This window comes from Aptenodytes patagonicus, chromosome 6 (genome assembly GCF_965638725.1).
Source record: "Aptenodytes patagonicus chromosome 6, bAptPat1.pri.cur, whole genome shotgun sequence".
Taxonomy (NCBI): Eukaryota; Metazoa; Chordata; class Aves; order Sphenisciformes; family Spheniscidae; genus Aptenodytes; species Aptenodytes patagonicus.
Genome location: NC_134954.1, coordinates 57,837,117 through 57,858,570, shown reverse-complemented (window position 1 = coordinate 57,858,570; position 21,454 = coordinate 57,837,117). Strand labels below are relative to the sequence as shown.

At 55.2% G+C, this 21,454-nt stretch overlaps 2 protein-coding genes across 3 annotated transcripts; both read left to right on the top strand.

Annotated features, from left to right (window-relative positions):
* Positions 1-205: 205 nt before the first annotated feature.
* Positions 206-13,731, top strand: RETREG2 (reticulophagy regulator family member 2). The gene is given in 10 exon segments (XM_076342830.1): positions 206-266; positions 2,688-2,794; positions 7,629-7,659; positions 8,421-8,556; positions 9,912-9,996; positions 10,770-10,907; positions 11,245-11,339; positions 12,287-12,422; positions 13,174-13,519; positions 13,521-13,731. Coding segments are annotated over 9 exon segments (1,155 nt in total). The 5' UTR covers positions 206-266; positions 2,688-2,730; the 3' UTR covers positions 13,645-13,731.
* Positions 13,732-15,231: 1,500 nt separating this feature from the next.
* Positions 15,232-21,390, top strand: ZFAND2B (zinc finger AN1-type containing 2B). 2 transcript variants are annotated; one of them, XM_076342832.1, is made up of 9 exons: positions 15,232-15,308; positions 16,159-16,253; positions 16,691-16,822; positions 17,492-17,643; positions 18,105-18,212; positions 18,383-18,452; positions 19,003-19,079; positions 19,698-19,776; positions 20,043-21,390. In XM_076342832.1, exons 1-9 carry the CDS (start codon positions 15,254-15,256, stop codon positions 20,079-20,081), a joined length of 807 nt encoding a protein of 268 aa, XP_076198947.1. In that variant the 5' UTR covers positions 15,232-15,253; the 3' UTR covers positions 20,082-21,390. The 2 variants fall into 2 exon arrangements, with proteins under 2 accessions (XP_076198947.1, XP_076198946.1); XM_076342831.1 differs by having other exon boundaries at positions 19,695-19,776.
* Positions 21,391-21,454: the final 64 nt, after the last annotated feature.

Sequence of the window (21,454 nt, the reverse complement as noted above, 5' to 3'; positions counted from 1 at the left end):
GCCCCCCGCCGGCGGTGACAGCGGCCCCTCCCTTCCCCCCCCCCTCCCGCAGCCATGGCGAGCGGCCGGGCCGAGGAGGCGGCGGCGGCGGCGGCCGAGGAGGAGGAGGAGGAGGCGGCGGCGGCGGCGGCGGCGCGGCTGGCGGCGGCGCTGCGGCAGCGGCTGCGGGGCTGGGAGGCGGCGCTGGCGGCGGCGCAGCGGCTGCTGGTGTGGGAGAGGCCGCTGCACAGCCTGGTCACCGCCGCCGCGCTCGGCGGGGCCCTCTGGTGAGCTTGGGCGGGGGCGGACCGCGGGGGGGCCGGGCCGGCAGCGGGGCCTGCCCCGCCGGGGCCGCGCGGGCTGGGCGGGCGGCTCTGGCGGCAGCCGGGCGGCTGTCGGGGGGCTGCTCGTCCAGCCCTTGGCGGTGGCAGTGGTGCGTGCCCGCTTGTGAGCCTTCGGGGTCGATGGCGATCCCCTCTGGGGTGCCTGCGGCCTGTGTTTCTGCAGCCAAGCTGATGGCCGCTGCACCCCGTAACGCCGTGGGATGTGCTTAGCCAAGAGTAACCGTGCTGTTTTCCCCCGACAAGCATAAACAGGCCCCTCCCTGAGGGGAGAAGGTGCCAAGAGCTTGGGCAGGATTTGCCCCGCGATAATAAAATGCAGCTGGGCCCAACTGGAGGCTCGCCCAGGCACGCTTCTGGTTAATTTTTGCACCCGTGCTTTATCGGTTCGCTTCACCCTGTAATCGTGGTCAGTAAGCCCCATGGCCTCCTGCAGTGGCAGGCTGCTGTGTGGCATTTTATTTAAGCCCTGCTGCTCGTTAATCTTTTTCTGTAGGGTGCTGATTTTTTGCGCGAAGGCCGAGGCCACTCGGTTTGGGCACGAGCATATTCCCCCTGCCCTGCCTTCCCTTCTCCTCCGCCTCTCGGGCAGGGCAGCAGCAGCAAGAGGGAGTGTGAGTGGCAGAGCCCAGCTGTGGATGGGAATGAAAAACATCCTGTTTGTTTGTATAAACAGTGAGTCAGTTTTACTGGCAAAGAAAGCTCTCAGCCAGTGGCTTTCCCAGCAGAAAAGGTCAAAACTGGCCGGGGAAAGAGTTAAACGTTGGTTGCAGATGAAATAGGAAGGGACAGACTCTGAAGTCAGAGAAGGGGAAAGTATGTGACCAAACAGCCTTTGAAGTCACTCTGGGGAGGCTGCTTACATTCTGCTCCCTCATCCACATGATTATCAGAGGCGTACATGGTAGCCGGGTACTTAAATGGTTTTGGACTCCTCTACCAGCTGGAAAGGTCTGAATGCAGAGCTTTGAAGTTAGTGGGAGGGGGAGAAGCGTGCTATGAGATGGCAGGGGTGGTAGAGAATGATGGCTAAGGGACTGTGCGTAAAAAGGTCAAGAGGAACAAAGAGTGCCCAGAATATGGGATGGCAGAGAGAGATTTAAATATCATGGAGGGGGAGGAATTATTTACGGCCCTATGGAGGATTCAGCCAGCATCCTTCAACTGCAGTCCGTAAATGAGGCGGAATAGGAGGAAATTCTTCCAGAGCTGACCTGTTAATCTACAGAATTGTTGTTCCATGGGAACGGATAAAAATGTTGTTGTTTAGGTCATTACAGGTCCTGTAAGCCCTTGGAAAGCGTGCGGCTTTCATTCTGTGCTGCCCAGTGAGACAGGTCTCTCTTCCAAGTCCTCTACCCCTGACTGTGGCTTGGTGGGGAGCGTATCCCTTCCCTGCGCTGCACGGCGAGATGCTCTCCGACTCTGATCAGTCTGGTGCATTTGAGATTAGTTATTGGCAAATACTTGCTGAAGAGGAGCAAGGTAAAATAGCGGAGCAGCCCTTACTTTCTGGAAAGGAGTTTTCATTAAGAGAGAGAGGGTGAATGCATTTTCCCGGCAGTTGTTTCTGGAGAGACTTAAAAAGAGCTCCTCTGAGCTGAAGGGAAGTGCTGATGCTCTTGTTTGGAGGAAAGGAGGAATGGAGACAGCCTCTGCTGGCACAAGTGCCACCCTGGGACCTTTGCTGTTGAATCTATATGGAGCGGGGAGATAAACTCTTTGATGGTGGGATTGCATGTCTATATGTGCGTAGTATTGTGTGAGCTGGTGTTTGGCTCAAGCCAATGTGTTGTTGAGGGACATGAAAGGTTTTACGATAGAGTCAAGTGAGCAACTAAACCATTTAAGTGCTAGGCCCTGATTAAACGGGGAGAAGTTTGTGATAGAAGAACGGACATCTAGAAGCAGGTGCAGAATGTGTTTTGGTGCTACCTGCGGGTAATGCTGGACCTTCTGATGACAAATAGGACTTAAGTTTTCAGCAAACAGGCTGATTCTCAACCAGTCTTCTGCTACAGCAATCTGTATTTACGTTACCTAGAGCCTCCACCTTGAGGATTTGGAGGAACCTGTACTCGTACAAGGGAGCATTACCCTTGTTTTACAACCAAAGGAGGAGCTCAGGAGCAGGGGAGGAGAGCACTGGGAGATGGCAGGTAGTCAGCTGTCTGGTGGTGGGCAAAGGTGCCATTTGAGAACGTGCTGTGGCGGGGGTGGGTGTCTGCGGAGTGCAATGCTTGCTGCAGTGGCCGGCAGCAGTCAGATGTTTCTGCTCTGCCATACACTGAGCTGTATCTGTTTGCTCATCAAGAGCAGTAACTTGCTGCCTTTTTCCTGCCTAACAATTTCTCGTTTGATTTCTAGGTTGTTTTCCTCCACCTCCCTGAGACCCCTCTTCCTCCTCAGCATGTCCCTTCTTGGCATTCTCTTGCTGGAGAGGTGGAAGCCCAGGTTCCTCTTTGATTTCTCAGGTATGTGATGAGTAGCACTGTAGCTAGTGACAGTTCTGGTGTTACCAGCTGCTGGGCTATGGCCACAGCCGGTCCTTTCCTGGCTCTCTCATAGGTCATGTAAGCCCTGTTCCTACTGTAACTGCAGGTTTTGATACTGGTGCTGCCTCTTGCCTATTTGTGTATTAGGATGTATCCTAATACTCTGGGCATGGGGAGAATTGCTCCCAGTGCTGAGAAGTTCTGGGGGTAGCCCATTTTGAGAGTGACTAGCTTGTCAGGGGAGCTGGTGACAGGGATGATGCAGTGTTTCTGCTGTGTCCTTTCTCTCCTGCAAATGTCGTGGCGAAAAGATCATTCCAGGTCTGAGCACATATGGCCAGCTGAGCTGGGAGAAGGAAATGGAGGGGTTGAAGTGTATTGGTTTTAGTTAAGCGCAGCACGGGCTTATGCCCTGAAAGAGGCAGAGCAGATGAGAGCCACTTCTCCTTGCAGCAGGTAGCAGAGTGGATGATGAGGTCTGACAGCAGGGACAGGTAGTGTATTGTACCTGTACTGAACAGCATCTGGTCTCCAGCTAATCGGTGAGTCTGATCACTTGGCTTATCTTTCCCGTTTATTGAAGGGTCTTTGCCAACATTAGACCCAAAAGCAACAGGAGGAATAGCCGCATAACGATGATAGGCATGGATTGGCTGCTGTCTGCTTTGAGTGCCTCCTTCATTGGAGTTTATTAAATGACTGGACCCAGACCTGCCTACTGCATCTACTGCTGCTGTTCAAAGGCAGCTCGGGGCCCTCCATCCCTGCCCCCCTACTCTAGGGAGGGTTTCTGAATGAAAGCCCCTCTATATGTGTGTTTGTAAGGTGCCCTTTATTTGACCTAAAAGGGTACTGACTTAAAGGGTGCTTTCACAGAAGTCTTGATAAGATTAGATATGTTTCAGCTGTAGTCTTGAAACTGTTTGCTTTGTGTGGTTCAGGTAACTAGGCAGCCGAACTGGACTGGCCAATTTAATTTCCTGCTTATTCGCGTTGGTTTTTTAAGGAAATAGTTTAAAGCCAACCCAAAACATCTCACTTGAAACGTGTCCAGAAATGCAAAAGCCTGGTGTCCAATACAGAATGGTATCATTGATGCAGGTGGGAGTAGAATCGCTCCAGCAAGTACCAGGCCTGTAAAAGTTGCGTTATCACAGAAGAAATAGGAAATCCGTACTGAAATCAATCAGTTTATATGATGCAGAGCAGTGAGTACTAAAACAAACAAACAAACAAACAAACAAGGCAAAAACCAGCACACCGGGGTTAGGCTAATCCTGTGTCATCAGCTCTGCAAGAAGTCAGTGCACATCCTACTGAGCCGCACCTCAGTGGTGTTCTTCCCCGTATTTCACTCCTTGCTGCTTTTCTGCTGCTGACAGTAAAGGACAGGGACACCTCTCTGATGTGCCTGGTCAGGTCACAGCCCCGATTTCGACATGGTCCACTGGACCGTGTTTCCTCAGCCTCCGCAAGGAAGGAGCGGTGCTCTGCATTCCTGAGGGGCCTTCTGTTGAATTGGCACTGCTGAATACTTAGGGGTTCTTGTGTGACTCTCGTTTCCCGCTGAAGCAGAGTTGCAGCTTTGTGGCTTTCCTCCTCAGTGCTTCCTGTAAGCCTTTCCTGGAGATTTTGGAAGTAGGTCAGTACCGCACCTTCAAGAGTCGGCACGTATATACACAAACCTCAGCTTGTGGCAGTTCTGTATGTCTCGGGTGACTGCTTATAACGTCACTTCTGAAGGAATGCTAAAACCTCAGCGTGTGTTTTGCAGTTACTCACACACTGTGATCAGGGACACACTAACAGCAGCAAGATGCACAACGTTTTTAGGTCCTGTCAGAAGGGACTGCGTATTTTCAGCTCCCACGCAGGGTATTTTCTCCATGTGTAACCACCTCTACATGGGGTTCCACTTAAATATTGTTTAAGGACTTAGGAAGCACCTCTACTTTCTCCTGAAATGGGTATCAAGTAGGGATGTTTTCTGTACCGTTGTTCGGCAGCTGTGTTTTGGTCAGTGTAGGAGAGTGTAGTGTGGAAGAGCTTTAGCAAAGCCTGCATTGCAATTGAATGCTAGTACTCCTTAAAAAGGGCCCCTACTTTCTAGCTGAAGTTTACACACAGATGAAGAATGCCTCTTGGGGAAGCGTTGAAAACCTGTAAGAGCCAAGGAATCCATCAGCGATAATTTGTCAGTACCAACATGTAACCTAAACTCTTGCGCAGCTGACTGGTCTCCCAGAAGAGTCTGGTGTATGTCAAGTGGTTTGTATTAATCCACAATCCGGTGTGAAATGCCGACAGCAAAATTTCAGCCGGTTATTGATGATCTGAGGCCAGCTGTGGGTGTCCTGCTTGCTGGCTTAGTTGTGCCAGTGCTAGACAGTATTGCAGCACAGGTTGGAGTTAAGCCTTACCTAAGTGAACGTGTCCTGCCAGAAGTACTTCAGGTTTTTTGTGGTTGGGCTGTTCCTCCAACTGGTGTAAGACTTCAGTGCTTTGGGATGGACAGCAGGCAGATTACTCTACTACAGGAAGCAAGACACTGCTGATTTTAAAGACAGCTTGTGTTTTGCCAGATAGTTGAAATCACGGGAACACTCTGCAGCCTGCTGAAATGTTCTGCAGCTCCCCAAAGTGTCTCTGAAACCTTCAGAAGCAACTGAGAATTGTTTCACTCCCTCTGCTGGCATATTTTGGATGGCTTGGATTACTGCAGCCAGCGGGAGAGGAGTGGGGTTCCTGTGCCATCCCACTTACTGTGTTGCTGGCGCATCTGTCCAGCAGAGTACGGCGAGCATCCCAGCACCTCGTTTGGTAGCTGGTACAACCAGTATAGCCAGCCGTCACAGACGGGCCAGTGCCAAATGTTATTTATTTGGTGATTTAGTGCAGGTAGTAGATGAGGCTTTGAGATACAGCTGGATTTCTGCGTGCTGCGAGTAAGCAGCTTTAGATTCCTGAGGACAATAACAAAATACAGCAACCGCGGTTGCGCGAGAGAAGCAACCGCCCCGTGGGGGTGGAGCTGCATCCATAATACTCACTTCGCACCCCAAGCCCCCTTTTTGAGCAGTGCTTGACAGCTGCCCCAGCCGCTGTGCCGAACAGTCGTGGGCAGAGGAGCGGATGGATGGGCAGCCCAGTCTGAGAGCAGTTGACTCCTCTTGTCGGGCCCGATTACTGGAAATCTGGGTCACGCTCTCAAAGAATCGCCTCCTCCCCTGGGCGGATGGCCTCCCGCTCCACTGCACTGTGTGAGCTGGCTGGTGCAGTGCCTGCAGCGGTAGGAGGAGCCTGACATACTTGGCCTGACGTCCTGTGTCTTGGGAGAACAGTGGCAAGGCTGCTACAAGCAGTTGCTCTCTTCTGCGGCTTGAACTGGAGTCTGAAGTCTCACTGGGTGTTGGCAGTGACGGATGTTCACCTCTTCTGTGCGTTTCCCTGGGGCAGTCATTGCCGCTCTTGGGCTTTGCATCTGGCTGATGACTCCAGGGAGGATTCAAACCCCTTTTTGCTCAAGTTGCATTTTTAAGCCCGTTTCCAACAAGTAGCCTGGACTTTGAACATAAACTCCTTATCTTTAATTTAGTCCCATTTACATGGTGACGTGCAGTGTGGGGGATAGGGTCCCACTGATTTTTAGAACCTCTTGGATGGCCTGAACCAAGTTTGCTGTTGGCCAGACAGCATCAAAGATGTATCTGTCCCTACCAGCTTCAGGACATTAGCCTGACAGGTAGAGGAGGGTAGACCTCAAGGGGCCTTTACAGCATGATCAGGGCATGTTAAACACAGGGAACTTATAAAGACTATGTTGCTGCAAGAGCCTTGGTTGAGCCCTGTACATCCCCAGACACTAGTCAGCTACAGCTAGCCAGGACACCCAAATCCATGGGCAGCCAGGCTCATGAGTTCCAGTTGTCATAGAAATATTTGGGTTTTTTTTTTCCTCTATGTATCTAAAGGCAGAGCATAATCATATGTGACCTCTGCCATTGAAATGCTGCTCCTCCCTTCAGTACTGCATGGAGTAAGTCCCTGTTTGATCGTCACTGGGTTGGGTGCAGAGAGGAATGGTAGAAGTTTTCCCTTGCTCTTATCCAGACTGCCAGACCTTAGGAGTGTAGTTATATCTGTGCCTGGCACAAAGGGCTGTCAGGGGACATAAGAGAGCCCTAAAATTAGATAATTATACACAAGACTGCTATTTGTTACTTAATTCCGTGGGAAAGGATAGAGACAGCAGGGAGATCTCTGGCATTTGTACACAGCATCCTGCCAGGGACCATGGTCTGGGCTGGTCAGTGGGAAATGCAGCTCAGACCTGCTGGTGCCGTGTTGAGCTCCGAGGTGGGAGCTGAAGCTTTGCCCAGCTCAGGGACCGTGCTGGCAGCCCTCTGTGAATGGCAAGGGCTAGGCAGCTGCCCTGGGGATGGCACTGCCCAGACACGTGGGACGCCGGAGCAAGCTGTACAATCCCTGCAGCGGAGAGCCCACGTGCTAGCGGCAGGGTGCACCTCGGATATGAGTGTCGTGCCACATGTTTGTCAACACAAGTTGCAAGGTGTGCTGGGGCACCCTGAGACCAGTGCTCTGGCTGCTCCAAGTCTCCGGGCATGCTTCACTGAAGCCTGCACAGCTCAAACTCCAAGCCAGTGATTCCTGCTTGCATGAGAGCACGAAGAAGGTCCCCAGGGTGCATCCCTAGCTAAGGATGATACATCTCCAGCTCTGCTCTGTTCAAGTGGTAAAAATGTCGGGTTGTATTTTTCACTTGGCTGACTAATCTGCTGTGTTCTCTCTACAGCACAGCCATCGGAGGAGCCGGGAGGGGAGAGGTAAGCTCATTGATGTGTTCCTTGGTGAGAGGGGAGAGTGGGCAAGCCTTAATTTAGTGTGGTGATCTCACCTGCCCTTTTTGCTGTTGTTGATAGACTGCATGGCTCCCGCTGTGAAATGTCGGTAGCAGTTTCTCCTGCGCTGGGAGCTGCGTATCAGCTCAGGAGCCAGTTTGAGACTCTGGGGAAAGCTAATGTTCTTTCAGTAGCAATAAAGCTCAAGTGCTTCTGATGTTAGGAACTCTCAAGTTTCTTCCCTGGATCTATCCTGGACTATTTTAAGAATCCTCCAGAGAGAAGGAAATCCCCAAGACTGACTTTTGCAGGCCATACTGTCTGCACCACCATCTGTGGTGGCGTAGCTTGCATCCCGTGTTTGGCCATGGTTATAGGTCAGAGCACCACACTCTGGCTGCCTCAGACTTGGTGCCAGAGGAGGCCACATGACTAGTTGCACCTCCAGTGCTTCTGTCTGCGTGGCTCTGAGTAAAGCGCTTTGCATCTTGGACCTGTGGCATGGGGATGCTGTGGCATGGTGTCTGCTGCTGCTGCTTGGCTCAGGTGTCTCTTGGCTCTCTTCCTGATTAAAGGAAAAAAGTATCTCCAAATCAAGCGTCTTGCATAGTTCAGTTGAAGATGCAGTCAGTATTGTCAAGCCTTTGGTAGGGATCTCCGCTTCCCAGTGCAGCTGTTCCCCCCCCCCCGCCCCAACAAAACAGACCGTGTTCAAAGATTGTCTTCTTGCTCTTGTCTGTCTCTAGTGAGGGGGTGACTTCAGGGGCCCAACCTCACCTGCTCAGTGTCCCTGAGCTGTGCCACTGTCTGGCAGAGAGCTGGGTCACCTTCAGGCTGTACCTGCAGGAACTGCTACAGTACAAGAGGCAAAATCCTGCCAAGGTAAGCTGGAGATACCTACTCTTCTGTGCAGGGGCTTTTCTTTCCGTTATTAGTGGCCTAGGAGATGGAAGAATGTCAAATCAATATTTTTACATTTACTATCCCTGTTTAACATTTGCTGTTCATTCCTTTCAGACTTTGTGCCATGGGAAGCTTAAATAATGAGTAATTTGCTTCCAGTATTTGTAAACTGAAACTGAACTTAACCCCTTCTGTGAATGGCTAGCTATACTTAGTTTTATTTCTTAGCGTGCAAGGGAAGCTCTTAGATTGGGAGTGGGGAGAAAAAAGGGGAGACTACAGTCTCTGCCCCTTTCACAGGCTCCATTCAACCCTTTAAACTGGTCCTACCTATTTTGCTAGCCAAGATTGTAGCTAGCCAAGTCCAAATGCAGTGGTGTTTCTGAGCGCGTGGAAACTTGTCATAAACCATGTTCTGATGGCTGTGACGTGTGGTGTTTGGAAAGGGTTTGTAGACAGGAGTTGCCTCAGCATCACAAAAAGTAGGACAGACCAGCCAGTGGGATTGTATCAGGCTTGCTGGGGTCCAGTGTGCCAAAAGGAGTGGGTTTCTATCACTGCTCATTGCTCCTCTTCTGTTAAAACACTGTCCCAACTACAGGGAGTAGGAGACCAGGACCAAGATGCTCATAAAGCCTGAATTCATCGGGAGCAAAGCCCTTAGGGGGCCCTAGCTTTTGTATACCCTTTCCATTATGAATGAAACTCTTCATTGCTGGATTCAGTCGATATTTGAACCCATGCCCTGGCTTGCAGGGTGTCTGTTCTCACTTCTCCCCCTCCCCAGGAGAATGCAGGACGAGCCCTCAGGGCTGCACCATTATACTTCCACTTTTTCCGGAGGAGGAAGGTCCTGGTCTGGTGGGAGCGTGGGTTCTGCTAATGCTTCTGCCAGCTGGTTTATCGCGTAGCAGTGGCACAGCATCTGGTGACTCTAACAGCTTCCTGTCTCTGTTGGGACAGTATGGACTTCTCTTGAAGTGCTGAGCTCTGCAGGAGAGATGTACTCTAAAATGGCAATTTGCAATATCCCGTCCTAGCCTCAGGGAGCATCATTTACTTCATAAAGAACTGTCCAGTAAAGTTTTGATTCATTTTACTGGGGTCTTGGGTTACCTTGGTCTTCCTGCGCTTGAACCTCTAATGCTTACAGCTTAACCCAACCAAGCTGTCTGAGTTGTGATTGTCAGCATCTGAATGTACTCAGTGCAAAGCTGGTGTACTGACTTTGTTAGGAGCATCCCTCATTTTGCTCTAACTGGGTTTCCTGCACTGGTTGCATAGATGTATCTCTGCCTCTTGTCACTTCTGTTTGTTCCTCTCTCTTCCTTCAGTTCTGCATGAGTGTCTGTTCAGGCTGCCTGATTCTGGCTGTAGTTGGACACTATGTTCCAGGCATAATGATCTCCTACATCATTTGTGAGTATAAGCAGCTCTCTTGTCTGACTTAAGCTGAAACATGATCTAACTGTGCTATTGATATGCTGGTAGAAGCATATTTGTGGTTTTCTTGAGGGGATCTGTGCTAGATTATTAATCAATACAGGCAGTGTGCTCCGGGAAGTCTCTTGCTTTAAGTGTGTGCATGCAGTACAACTTCAAAGTCAGGAGAGGGAGCCGTCGCTAAAACATTGCTTTCCTCTTCTACCCACGGCTGGGGTTGTGCGGGTGAGGTGCCAGAGAAGCAGAAAGCCTCCCAGTTCCTAGAGTGGGCAAATCCATATCGAGAGAGTTGTTAAAGAAGCTGCATGTTTAGCAAATAAGACCTTTTTCACTGTCTCGTGAGTCCCTGCTAACTCTGAAGACTGTTCAGGTGGTCTGCTGCTAACACGTCTGTATATGAGCTCTACGCTGCTACCCTTATAAAAGTTTTGGTGATTTTTAGTTTTAATAATCTCATTTCACGGCCTCTATTGCATGTTGGGGCTGGGATGCAGTGGCTGAAGAGGAAGGCTTACACTTCATCTTAACATAACATATCCTAACAGAGATCTGTTAGGAAAACCTGGTTAATCAAGCAGCTTTGGAATGAGTAAGAATAGCCATGGATGAGGATTTTAGGCAGAGTCAGATGGGAAAGCAAATGCCATTCCACTGCGCTTCCCTTGATGCAGAGTTTCTTGCTGGCGCCCCGTAAAGGGCTGGACTGTGCTTGGTCTGTCTCTCACACTCCCCGCATTCTGTGTTCGCAGTGCTTAGCATTCTGCTCTGGCCTCTGGTGGTCTACCACGAGCTGATCCAGAGGATGTACACGCGTTTAGAGCCTGTCCTGATGAAACTGGACTACAGTATGAAGGCAGAGACACTGCACCACAAGCATGAGAAGAAGAGTAAGGACCCCACTTCGCTCTGACTTTTTCTGGTGCCATGCTCCCAGGGTCCCTAGCAAAGGGACAATGGGAGAGCAGGTCTGCTGGCACTGTGTGGTGAAAGGCTGCAGCGGAGCAGGGGAAAACAGACTGAAACTTGAGGGTTATGGGGAGAGTGACGGGGCAGGTGATCCTGGGAATAGCAAATGAGAGCAGCAGATTACAATTGTCTCTGGGAACCTTGGGCTTCTGGGAAACCTGTGCAGTTTCACAGGGTAGTAGAAGTAGTGGGAAAGTGATGTATAAAGGCATAAAATTCCTTCAGTCTCATGTAAAGCCTTTCTTCTCTTTCTCATAGAGCGACAAGGGAAGAGTGAGCCTGCAGCAGGTGATGAGCCAACAGCAGAGACGGAGAGTGAGAGTGAGGCAGAGCTGTCGGGCTTCTCCCCAGTGGTAAGAGCACAAAGAGCTGTGCAGGAACCAGTCCCTCCTCTCTGGTCTGTAGCAGCTTGAGAGGCGAGGGGTGGTCTGAGTACAGCTGCATTGATAACGAACAGCAGAGCAACAAGTCACTTCTTTGCAGAATCCCAAGGGGAGAAGGGTATTAGTTTGATGAAGGCCGTTGTCTCCAATCTGGGTATTGAGAATTCAACGCCACAGGGCTGGTGATGCAGTAGCAGGACAGGGCGAGCCATGCTCCAGCCTCCTGACCTGTGGAATTGCTTTGGTGGTTATGCTTCATGCTCAGAGAACGTGAGTGTCTCCTAAAGAAATCAACTGTCCTGGTGTAATGTGCAGAGGCTCCTTGCCACTGGAAAAGGGAGATGGGCAGCACTGGTGTCTCTTACACAGGTCCCTGCTCTCAGTCAGACTGGGTGGGACCTTTCTATATGTGCACCGCAGAAACGGACCATGTGTCTTCCTTTACAGGAGCTCTGGGCCTGTAGCTGGGCTGTGAGATGGGAAGCTTCAGCTTCCAAAGGAATGCAGATACTCGAACCGCTTCTACTTGTAGAAAGCTTCATTGGGGCCAGCATGAATGCAAAAGGGAAGGGGTGTTTTGCTCCTTGGTGATCCCAGGAGAGGAAGAAGGATCAAAGCCTTCTGAGACTCCTACAGGCTGATCCCACCTTGTGCTGGCTCTTTCAGGTTCTTCACTGAGGGCAGGCAAAGCTTCAGGCAGTGAATTATTGCAGGAAAGCCAGTGAGCTGAGACACTCCTTCCCTGGCAGTGCAATGAGCACTTTGCCCAGCCCCCTCCTGCTTTCATCCTGTCCCTGTGCAGAGTCTCTCCAGCAAAGGACTCCTGCCTGGAAGCTCTGGTTTGTGCGGAGGTGCCCGTAGGCAGCACTGATAGTCAGACACCCAGGAGTTTGTCCCTCTGCCTTCGTCCCATGCAGGTGGATGTGAAAAAGACTGCCCTGGCACTGTCAATCACAGATTCTGAGCTCTCTGATGAGGAGGCTTCCATCCTGGAGAGTGGGGGCTTTTCTGTCTCGAGGGCTACCACCCCACAGCTGACGGATGTTTCTGAAGGTACGTGATGGGACACTTCGCTGCCTTTCTGACCCTGAGTGTTTTGTCCCAGAAAAACTGTCCCTCCAAACACAGGGAGAGAAGCTAGCTATTTGCAGGGGGGAGAGCATTAAAAGGAGGAAGCAGTAATAGCAGCGCAGCACGCCCTGGCTTCATGGCTGATCATGAGCTGGTCCTGAGTGGACATCTGCCTCTGATTACTGCTCCACAAGACAATGATGTCTTGTCACTCCAGCAAGGGAGCAAGGCCATCCACAAAGTCCCGCAGAAATAATTGCATGGTATAGTCACACGCCCATATATGATGCTGGGTGAAACAGGTCGGACACCCCACCCTGTCAGACTTACAAGCTCAGAAAAAGACTGGTTAGTGGTGAGGAACATGAAGGTAACCGCTCGGATGTGGTCACTTTTGTGTCTGGGGAGGAACAGGCAGGTGATGTACTGTAAGCACAACTTCCCTGACCCTGTGGGTTTTAGTGGAGGGCTCTAGATGCAGAGAGCATGAGCTGGAGAAGGAAGTCCTCTCTGAGCACAGAGCACATAGAACAGGATGAGAAAAGGGACACTCCGTGTGAGTCGTGCCACTGGGAGAAGGGAATAACTGCAGACCCCTTCCTGCTGTGCTCCCAGAGCTGGGAGGATGCCCAAAAGTGAGCCCTGGTGTGTCAGCTGGGGGGAGGTGGGTGGGAGGTGTCAGTGCCCTGGGTCGAGGTGAGGGGACCTGCACCTTAATGCTGGTGCCTTTCAGACCTGGATCAGCAGAGCCTGCACAGCGAGCCGGAGGAGTCATTTTCCAAGGACCTGGCAGAGTTTCCCTCCGTGGAAGAATATCATTCCAGAGACCTGGGACCACAGAGCGATGAAGATGCGTTTGGTGTGCCTCTGGGTCCTGAGCTTGCCCACGCTGCCCATGAGCTGGACTCGGCAGAGAAGGAGGCCGCGGACTCTGACCTCTCCATCCTTCGCCTAGCGTCTCCTCTCCATTTTGTAAATACGCACTTCAATGGGAGCGGGCAAGCGGCAGGAGGCAACGCAGAGCCAAAGACTGTCCCTGCCCCGGGCCTGGGCATCTGCATTGACACGCTGAGCGAGGAGATCGTCACCACTGCCATTACCACGGCGGTGCAGAACACCCTCTCTGCCCTGCTGCGGTCCTCGGAGGCCAGCGAGGGGCCCTCCCTCTCTGAGTTCCTGCCCACCGAGCCCGAAGAGAAACTGAGCTTCCAAGCACAGCTGTCAGAGACCGAAGTGGTGGAGACAGAGACAGCAGCTTCACCGAGGGATGAGGAGGAAGCAGATGACTTTGAGCTACTGGATCAGGGGGAGCTGGAGCAAATGGATGTAGAGCTGGGGCTTGGAGAGGAGCAGGAGACACAAGAGTCTCCTGCCGCTCCGGCTCCCCCCTCTCCCACGCTTGCTGAGCTGCCAAAGCAAGGAGATGAGGAGGAGGCAGCGATGACAGCAACATCTATGTCTTAGGTCTTCTTCACGCACCCCCTTTTCCTCCATCGTCACTGGAAAGAAGGAAGAACTCACACGGTGAACGTGCAGTGGGTTTTTAGATGTTTGTGTCGACTGGGATGGAAATGCGTCAGTGTTAATGTGCTGTGTCTGGAATAACGAATCCTTTCCATCCTTCTAGAGCCCGGCCTTCGCTGGCTGAGCGGGAGACGCCCCTGCCCTGCGGCTGGGGAGGAGCCGGCTCCTAGAAGCCTTACGCCACAATCGAAACACCAACCCCAGCAAACGCTTCCTAGTAATGGTGCAGTATTTTGGTCTGTCTTCTGTTTGTCTTTCGTTTTGCACGCAGAGTACCGAGCTAGCTGTAGCTGCTGCTAATACCCACATCCCCAGTAGGACATATGCAATCTTATTTTATTGGGTTTTTAAATGGCTAAAAGTGTAAATAATTTTAACTTTCATTGGTTTTGTTTGGGGGGAGGGATGGGGTGCACAGTCAAACGTGGCGCTCGGGCTAGGGGAGGGTAAGGGGTCTTTGGAGGGGAGGGTAGCAGTAAGGGGACAAGAGCAGACGGGCGCTGTGCAGCGAAGAGACCCCTTCTGCGAACCGTTGCCATCTTTCACGTCACGGCTGGAACAGGGTGTCGGGCGATACCTGGTTTTTTTCCCTGTCTGGTTTGAGTTCTGCTACTGGGTGGCTGTGGAGTTTTTTGCAATCAATGAAATTCGCTCCTGGCCCTGTTCAGTACTCCCGTTTCTTCCTGCCGTGGCCTCTCCCGGGCATCTCTCGCCGTCCACACCGCTGACCCTGCTAGCACCCCTTCTGCGCTCGGTCGGGCATCGTAGCATGGCACCTGAAGACTTTTGAAGTGGCTTGAAGAGAGCCAGGAGCAGAGGATCCGTGTTTTGTCTCTCCCTCGGGGCCGGGGCGGGAGGGAGGGAGGGAGGGTTGGGCTGGGGCTGGGGACGGGAGGAGAGGGATGGAGGGAAACTCCCCGAGTTTAAGCTGTCCCATTTGGGCAGTCTCGCCTCTTGCCAAGGTCCCGGCCGGCGGGGCAGGGGCAGGGTGGCTCCGCTGCTCGCCCCTGCCTGCCGCTGGCCGACCTGGGCTGCGCCTTGCCCTAAGCCTTCCCTCCCGCCCCCCCATCCTGGGGTAGGTCTCTCTGGAGCTGGCCGTTAGGAAGTGCCTCCCGCGGGGGCTGCTCCCGGAGGAGGGGGAGCGGGAGAGGGGGACCCGCGGGGCGGGAGGGAGGGAGGGAGGGAGGGAGGTCCGCCGGGGGGGGGGGCGGGGCTGAGGATGGCCCCGCCCCGCGTGACGCCGTGCCGGAAGCGGGCGCGGCGCGAGCCGGTGCCGGTGAGGGGCCGCCATGGAGTTCCCGGACCTGGGCGCCCACTGCTCCTGGCCCGCCTGCCAGCGCCTGGGTGAGGGCCCACGGGGGCACCGGAGGGGCGGGGAGGGGGGTGCTGGGCGGCCGGGCCCTGCTCCCGCCCGGGCCCGGCGGCCGCAGGCCCGGGCCTAGGCGGCGCGGACCGGCCAGGACGGGCTCCGCGGAGGGGGGGGGGGAGGCGGCGGGGCGGGGGCCGGGCGCCCGCTCGGTGTGGCGGGGGGTGAAGGGCGGGTCGTGCCGCCCGGCCTGCCCTTGGCGGAGGGGCGCTGGTCGGCCGCGGTCTCCGGTCCTTCCCTCTGCCCGCGGGCGCCCCGCCGGGGCGGAGCTGGCTGCCGGTGCCGGTAGCCCGGGGCTGCCGCCGGCTGGCTCTGCCCGGGTACACGGCTCTTACCGGCGGAGCAGCGAGACGGCAGCGCAGGCAACGGCTCTCGGTCGGAGGGAGCGGGCAGGCACCTCGGCTGCCGGCCCTCGGCGCCGCAGGCTGGGGAGGCCGGACGCGGCTGCGTGCCCGGGGGCCCTCTCCGGGGCCCGTCCTTCCCCCGGGGCACACGGCGGCGGTTATCCCGGGTGGGTGAGCCCCGCGGCGGGTGTGGCAGCGTCGCTCGCCTCCGGCTTGAGGCCGGCAGCCCCCGGGGGTGCTGATCTCAGGATGCTACTCCTGAACCCGGGGAGGGCGTGTTTTGAGGAGGAGCCCTAGGTGTTTCTGAAGACGTAGCTAGGGGCCTGCAGCCCTTTTGTTTCCGTGCTGGGAGAAGAGAGGGAGCGGTCTTGGCTTCGCTGCGGGTCAGGGCTGTGCCTTTGGGAAGTCGGGGAGACCCCCAGGCCGCAGGCGGGCAGCGCTGATGTCTCGGTGCTCTCTGCCCGCTGCGTCTCCCTGCTTCCAGACTTCCTCCCCCTGAAGTGCGACGCCTGTGAGCAGATCTTCTGCACCGACCACATCGCTTACGCCCAGCACGACTGCACCTCTGCCTACAAGAAGGTAAGCATGGAGAGGAGGTCTAATCCAGCCTTGTGCTCGGAGCTGCTGAGTGTTCCCAGCCAGCGATCAGAATAGTTTCTGCCTTCTTTGGTCACTCGGGCGGTCCCCCTTGGGATGTGCGCTGAGTCTGGAGGTGTCCCGGAAAGCCAGGATCTGTATCTCTGCCGCAAACTTCCAGCCTGCCCTCTGCCACTGGGTGAAATGGTTTGGGCATCTCCCGGCCCTGCTGTCTTCCTTCTCGGAGTGTGTGTCCGTGCCTGTCGCAGCAAGCGACAGGGTCAGAAACAGCAAGCTTGGAGGGTGGTGAGCAGGATCTCAAACCGCAGGTGACACTGCGGAAGCTGAGGCAGGCAGATCCTGAAAGGGGGAGAGATGGCCGCACAGCACTCGAGGTTGCCCAGCTACGTGCTCCCAGCCCCCTTTTCTTGTCTCTACAGGATGTGCAGGTCCCTGTGTGTCCCCTCTGCAACACCCCGGTCCCTGTGAGGCGGGGGCAGATGCCCGATGTCGTGGTGGGTGAGCACATTGACCGTGACTGCAAGTCCGACCCCGCACAGCGCAAGCGCAAGGTAGAAACCCAGCGTTCTCCACGTCACTGCTGAGCTCTGCTGGGTCCCAGCCGAAGCCTGGGGGTGGGATGAAAACAGCACACAGCTCGGCTCTGCCTGGTGCCCTCTCCGTTTGCACAGGCCAAGGGCAGGAAGGGTTGGTGACCTGGAGGTGTACGCATCTGCAGAGCTTTGTGGTGTGAGTCTGGGGCTGAGATAGTGATGGGGTGGGGCTGGGCAGCCACATGGGACACGAGGAAAGGCAGGATGAGGATGGGAAACTGCATGCTGTCATTAGGAAAATGCAATCAGCAATTAGCTGCCCCTTCTTGCCGGGAGAGGGAATTGCTGCAGGGAGCTGGCCCTGCAGGAATCCAGCCCAGCAGCAGCTGGAGGGCTCTGGGCTGTCCCCACTGCCCTGGCAGGGCAGGCAGGAGTCCCTGGGCGAGGCAGTCTCTCCTGCTGTGCATTCTGTGATTGTGGAGACCCTTGTCTATGAGGACTGAAGCGCTACTGAATTACTAATAAACTATCTAAAGAAAACTAGTATTCAGAGACAAACTCCAGAGCCCCACAGAAGTGGTGCTGGGAGAGAAAGCTGGTCAGTGCCCAGGGCCTGGCGTGGAGGGAAGGGACAGCCCCAGTCCTGCCGGGTGTCTTCCTTTTCACCGCTGCCATGTCATCTTTCAGATATTCACCAACAAGTGTTTGAAGCCTGGCTGCAAGCAGAAGGAGATGATGAAGGTGATCTGTGACCAGTGCCACAAGAACTACTGCCTCAAGCACCGGCACCCCCTGGACCACGACTGCAGCGGGGCAGGGCGTCCCCTCTCCAAAGCAGGGTGAGGGCCTGGGGACAGACAGGCTGACGGGGACGGGGCTGTGCTTGTCAAATGAGCCAAGCTCTTCCCGGCCCATTGTCTGGGACCACTGCATTCTCACACTCCCTGCCCTGTGTGCCGGGGTGTCCTCCAGCTGCGTTAAGGTTTGTAGAGTCAGCGCAGCTTTATACATCGTCTCTCCTTTCTGCAGCAAAAGCCGCCGGTACTGCCCACGGGCTGTTTTGTTCTTGCTTCTCTGCCTAGTCCCTTATCCTGTAGGCGATGATTTCTGCACAGTGTTTTGAGGAGAGAAACGGCACTTGAAACCCTTGGGCATAGCTGAGCCACAGCATAGGTGCTGTTGGGAGGAAGAGAGGGAGCTGGATGCCAGGGATGTGTCTTATCCAGCTTCATCTCCCTTGGGTACTCAGTGCCCAGGGATGGCCCACGATAGTAAAGCAGTTGCGTCCTGTCTGTCCTAGGCACGCTGCAATTGCAAGAGCCCAGGCGTCCTCCTCCAAAACAGTCACCGCATCAAGCAGTGGAGCTGCCCGGCCAGCAGACAGCCCCTCTTCTCTGGCCTCTGCCAGGTATGGTGACGGCCCGGCTCGTAATTCTGAGGTGGGCGCGACCAGGCTTAGCTTGGCTCCCTGTGGGACGCAGGAGCAACAGCTCCCTGCTTCTTGTGCATCGGCAGGGCTGCGTCCTCGTGCTAGGGCTCCCTGCCTTGGCAATAACCTAGCTTCTCTCCTGTTTGCAGAGGAGGCAGAGCAGCTGCCTCGCAGACTGCCAGCACATCCCCTCCGGCTGTCATGCTGCAGAATGGGCTGGTGAGTGGCCTGGCCTGGGCATTTGGGTTGGGTTTGGGTGGTTCCTGTGCCCTGGGGAGCTACTGCAGCAACTGCTTTGTAACCCATGCTCTGTAGGTGACCGTGGTGCTCCTCAGCTGGGCCTTCCCTGGCAAACAGGGATCCCGGATGCTCAGTGGGGTATCAGTTTTTGCTCTGGTGCCTGCGAATGGCAGCTCTCGGCTGCGCTTGGTGCTCATCTTTCCCTGGAGGGACAAAGTGTGCTGGCTGTTTAACCTGGGTGTTGTCTTTCTGTTCTGCAAGCCAAGGGCAGAGGAGGAGGCTGGAAGCTGCTTTCCACTGGTATTCTTAGCGTGCTCCCTGCACTGGCAGACAGGGCTGCGCTCCCTTGGGCATGGGGAGAGAGAAGTACAGATCTGTCCTGAGCCCAAGGCCTTCACCTTGGCTGTGTCTGGCCTTGGAGAGGGGAGGTGCACCCACCCTTGGCCAGGCAAGACCGTGCCTGCTGCGTGTCCCTCAGGGCTGCCTCCTACCACCTCAGCCAAGCTGGTGACGAGATGTTTTGTTTCAGAGCGAGGAAGAGGCACTGCAGCGAGCTCTGGAGATGTCCCTGGCAGAGTCAGCACGCAACTCAGCACATCCACCCAGGTACAGTCCGGGGACACGTGGTGTCACACCCCAAGCCTACATGTGAGAGGTGCCCGGAGCAGAGTCATGTGGCTCTGGGATGACATTCCTCTCAGCACATGGCTCTGGATGATGCCTCTGTGTGGCTGACGGGGGGGGGAAAGGAATAGTCCAGAGCCATCATGGAGCTCTGTTCAGTGAGCAAGCCCTCTGGAGTGCTGGGAGGGGACAGTGATTGACAGTGACTGACAGCACAGAGTAGGGCAAACCATTGTCTGACCGCTTGTCAGCTAATGAGCGTGGCTAGAGCATGACAGAGGTGGAGTAGGGGTGTTCACAGAGGACACCTGGGAGCCCAAGTCCTCAGGCATGTTACCTGGTGCTGCTAAAAGCACCGTCTTACAGACTGGAGTTAACATGGTTCTCCTCGGCCCAGGATGCTGGCTGCCAGCCCCAGCTGGATCCTCTGGTCCCTCCCCAGCCCCTGGCTTGTTCAGGGTGATCCTCAGTTGCTCCCTGCCCTTAGCTGTCCTGGAGGGTTGCAGTGACAGGAGATCCTGCCACCCCGAAGGGCTCTGAGCGCTGGGCCAGTGAGCCCGGGGCAGTCCAAGGCACACAATGCACCACTGTCCCCAGCAGCACGCAGGAGGAGGAGGATTTGGCACTGGCCCAGGCACTGTCAGCAAGTGAAGCCGAGTACCAGCAGTCGCAGCGGCAGGTGAGTGAGGCTGGCTGTAGGCTCTGCGCCGTGGTGGGGTTGATCCCAGCCTGGGTGTGTCATGGTGGGGTTTTCCCTGGGTTCTGCTTCCCCTGGGCTCTGTCTAGGGTCACTTTTCTCACCAGGAGGGCAGCCCACCCTGGGGCGGTGGCAGCATCACTGCTGAGCACACAGCCCTGGGGACTTGAGCACTGGGTGTGCCCCCTTGTAGGACAGAGGAAGGAGCCCGTCTTCCCTCGCTCACTATGTGCTTCTTCCTGTTCCAGGCGCACGGTTCAAAGCCATCAAACTGCAGCATGTCATAGGCAGGCGGGGCAGGGTGTGCCAGTGGACGTGGGATCCTGCTTGTGACCTGAGGAGCAGCTCTGGCCTCCCACGTGGATGCCGTGGGGTTCTGGCCTGGACACTGATGACAAGAGCCCCTCTCCAGGGACAGCTCTTCTCCCTGGGGGCTGTAGGTGAGCCACCAAACACACACTGACACCTCAACCCTAGTACCTGTATAAAATCGGTGCAGCAAATTGCTGATGCTCCTGGAGAGGTGAAGACGGTGTGGGACGAGGCTGAGCGCACACTGACCAAAGCAAGCAGCAGCCCACGGTGTGCACTTAGCCACAGCTGCTGTGGCCATGTCCCAGCGCTGCGGGGACTGTGGGGTAAGGGCAGAGCCAGCCTGGAGGGGAAGTGCTGTGTGGGGACATCTCTGCGTGCTCGGATGTACAGCTGGGATGCGGCTGCCTGCTGCAGTAGCTGGGGGCTGGATTTCATGCTCTGGGAAGGGCCATGCCAGCCCCTCAGCAAAGAGCAACGGTGGCTGGGACAGTCTCTCACACGGGCATGGCACGGCTGAGTATGCGGCCTCCCGGCAGTGTGAAGGCAGCCCCTTCCCAACTCCCCATGCCCTCTGTGCCTCCCCTGCTGTTTGCATGCACAAGAGCACGTTGGGCCTTATCCGACTTGGCTGGGGCCCAGGACCCCTCCGAGACTGAATGGAGCTGTGTTTCCTTTCTGGTTTAATTTAACAAAGGCCACTAACTGAAAAGTAACCTCAGCAGTGACTTGACTGTGCCAGCGTCGCTCGCGCGGGAGGACTGCAACTGCCTTCCTGCTGCTGGCTGCTCCTCTGCTGCCCTAAATATCCCAGAGCCCCGTTTTAATGCTGCTGGGGCAGGAACACCTCCCTCCTTCCAGCCGTGCTGCAGGGCATCCCCTCCTGAGGAGCAGCAGCAGAGAACCCCTTCTTGCAAACACAGCCCTGAGCCTGGAGCCAGCCCTTCCTTGCTGGTGTTTGGAGGCAGGAGGCGATGCCTGGGTCGCGGGGGACTTGTCCTGCTGGCCTCTTGCAGGGGGGTCTGCAGCTGGGCAGAGCGGTGCTGCTTTCCCACCTGCTCTCTCAAGCTTCCCTGCTGGAACTGCTCCTGCCTGGGGGGCTGTGCCTGGTTCTGCACGGGGCTGAGCTGTCCCATTCCGAGCAGCGTACAGCTGAAGGGGGGTTATCTGCTGGCGGTGCCTCCCTGGGGTGGGAAGTGGGTTCAGTCTGGGCTGAGGGAATGCCGAGACTTGTCAAAGTGCTGCTTGGTAGAAAATAAAAGCATAGCACAAGGCGCAGAGGCACTTTGGGGGAGCGGTTCCTTGGTGTCCAGCCCAGAGCGATGCATCTCTGTGGATGGGTGCAAGT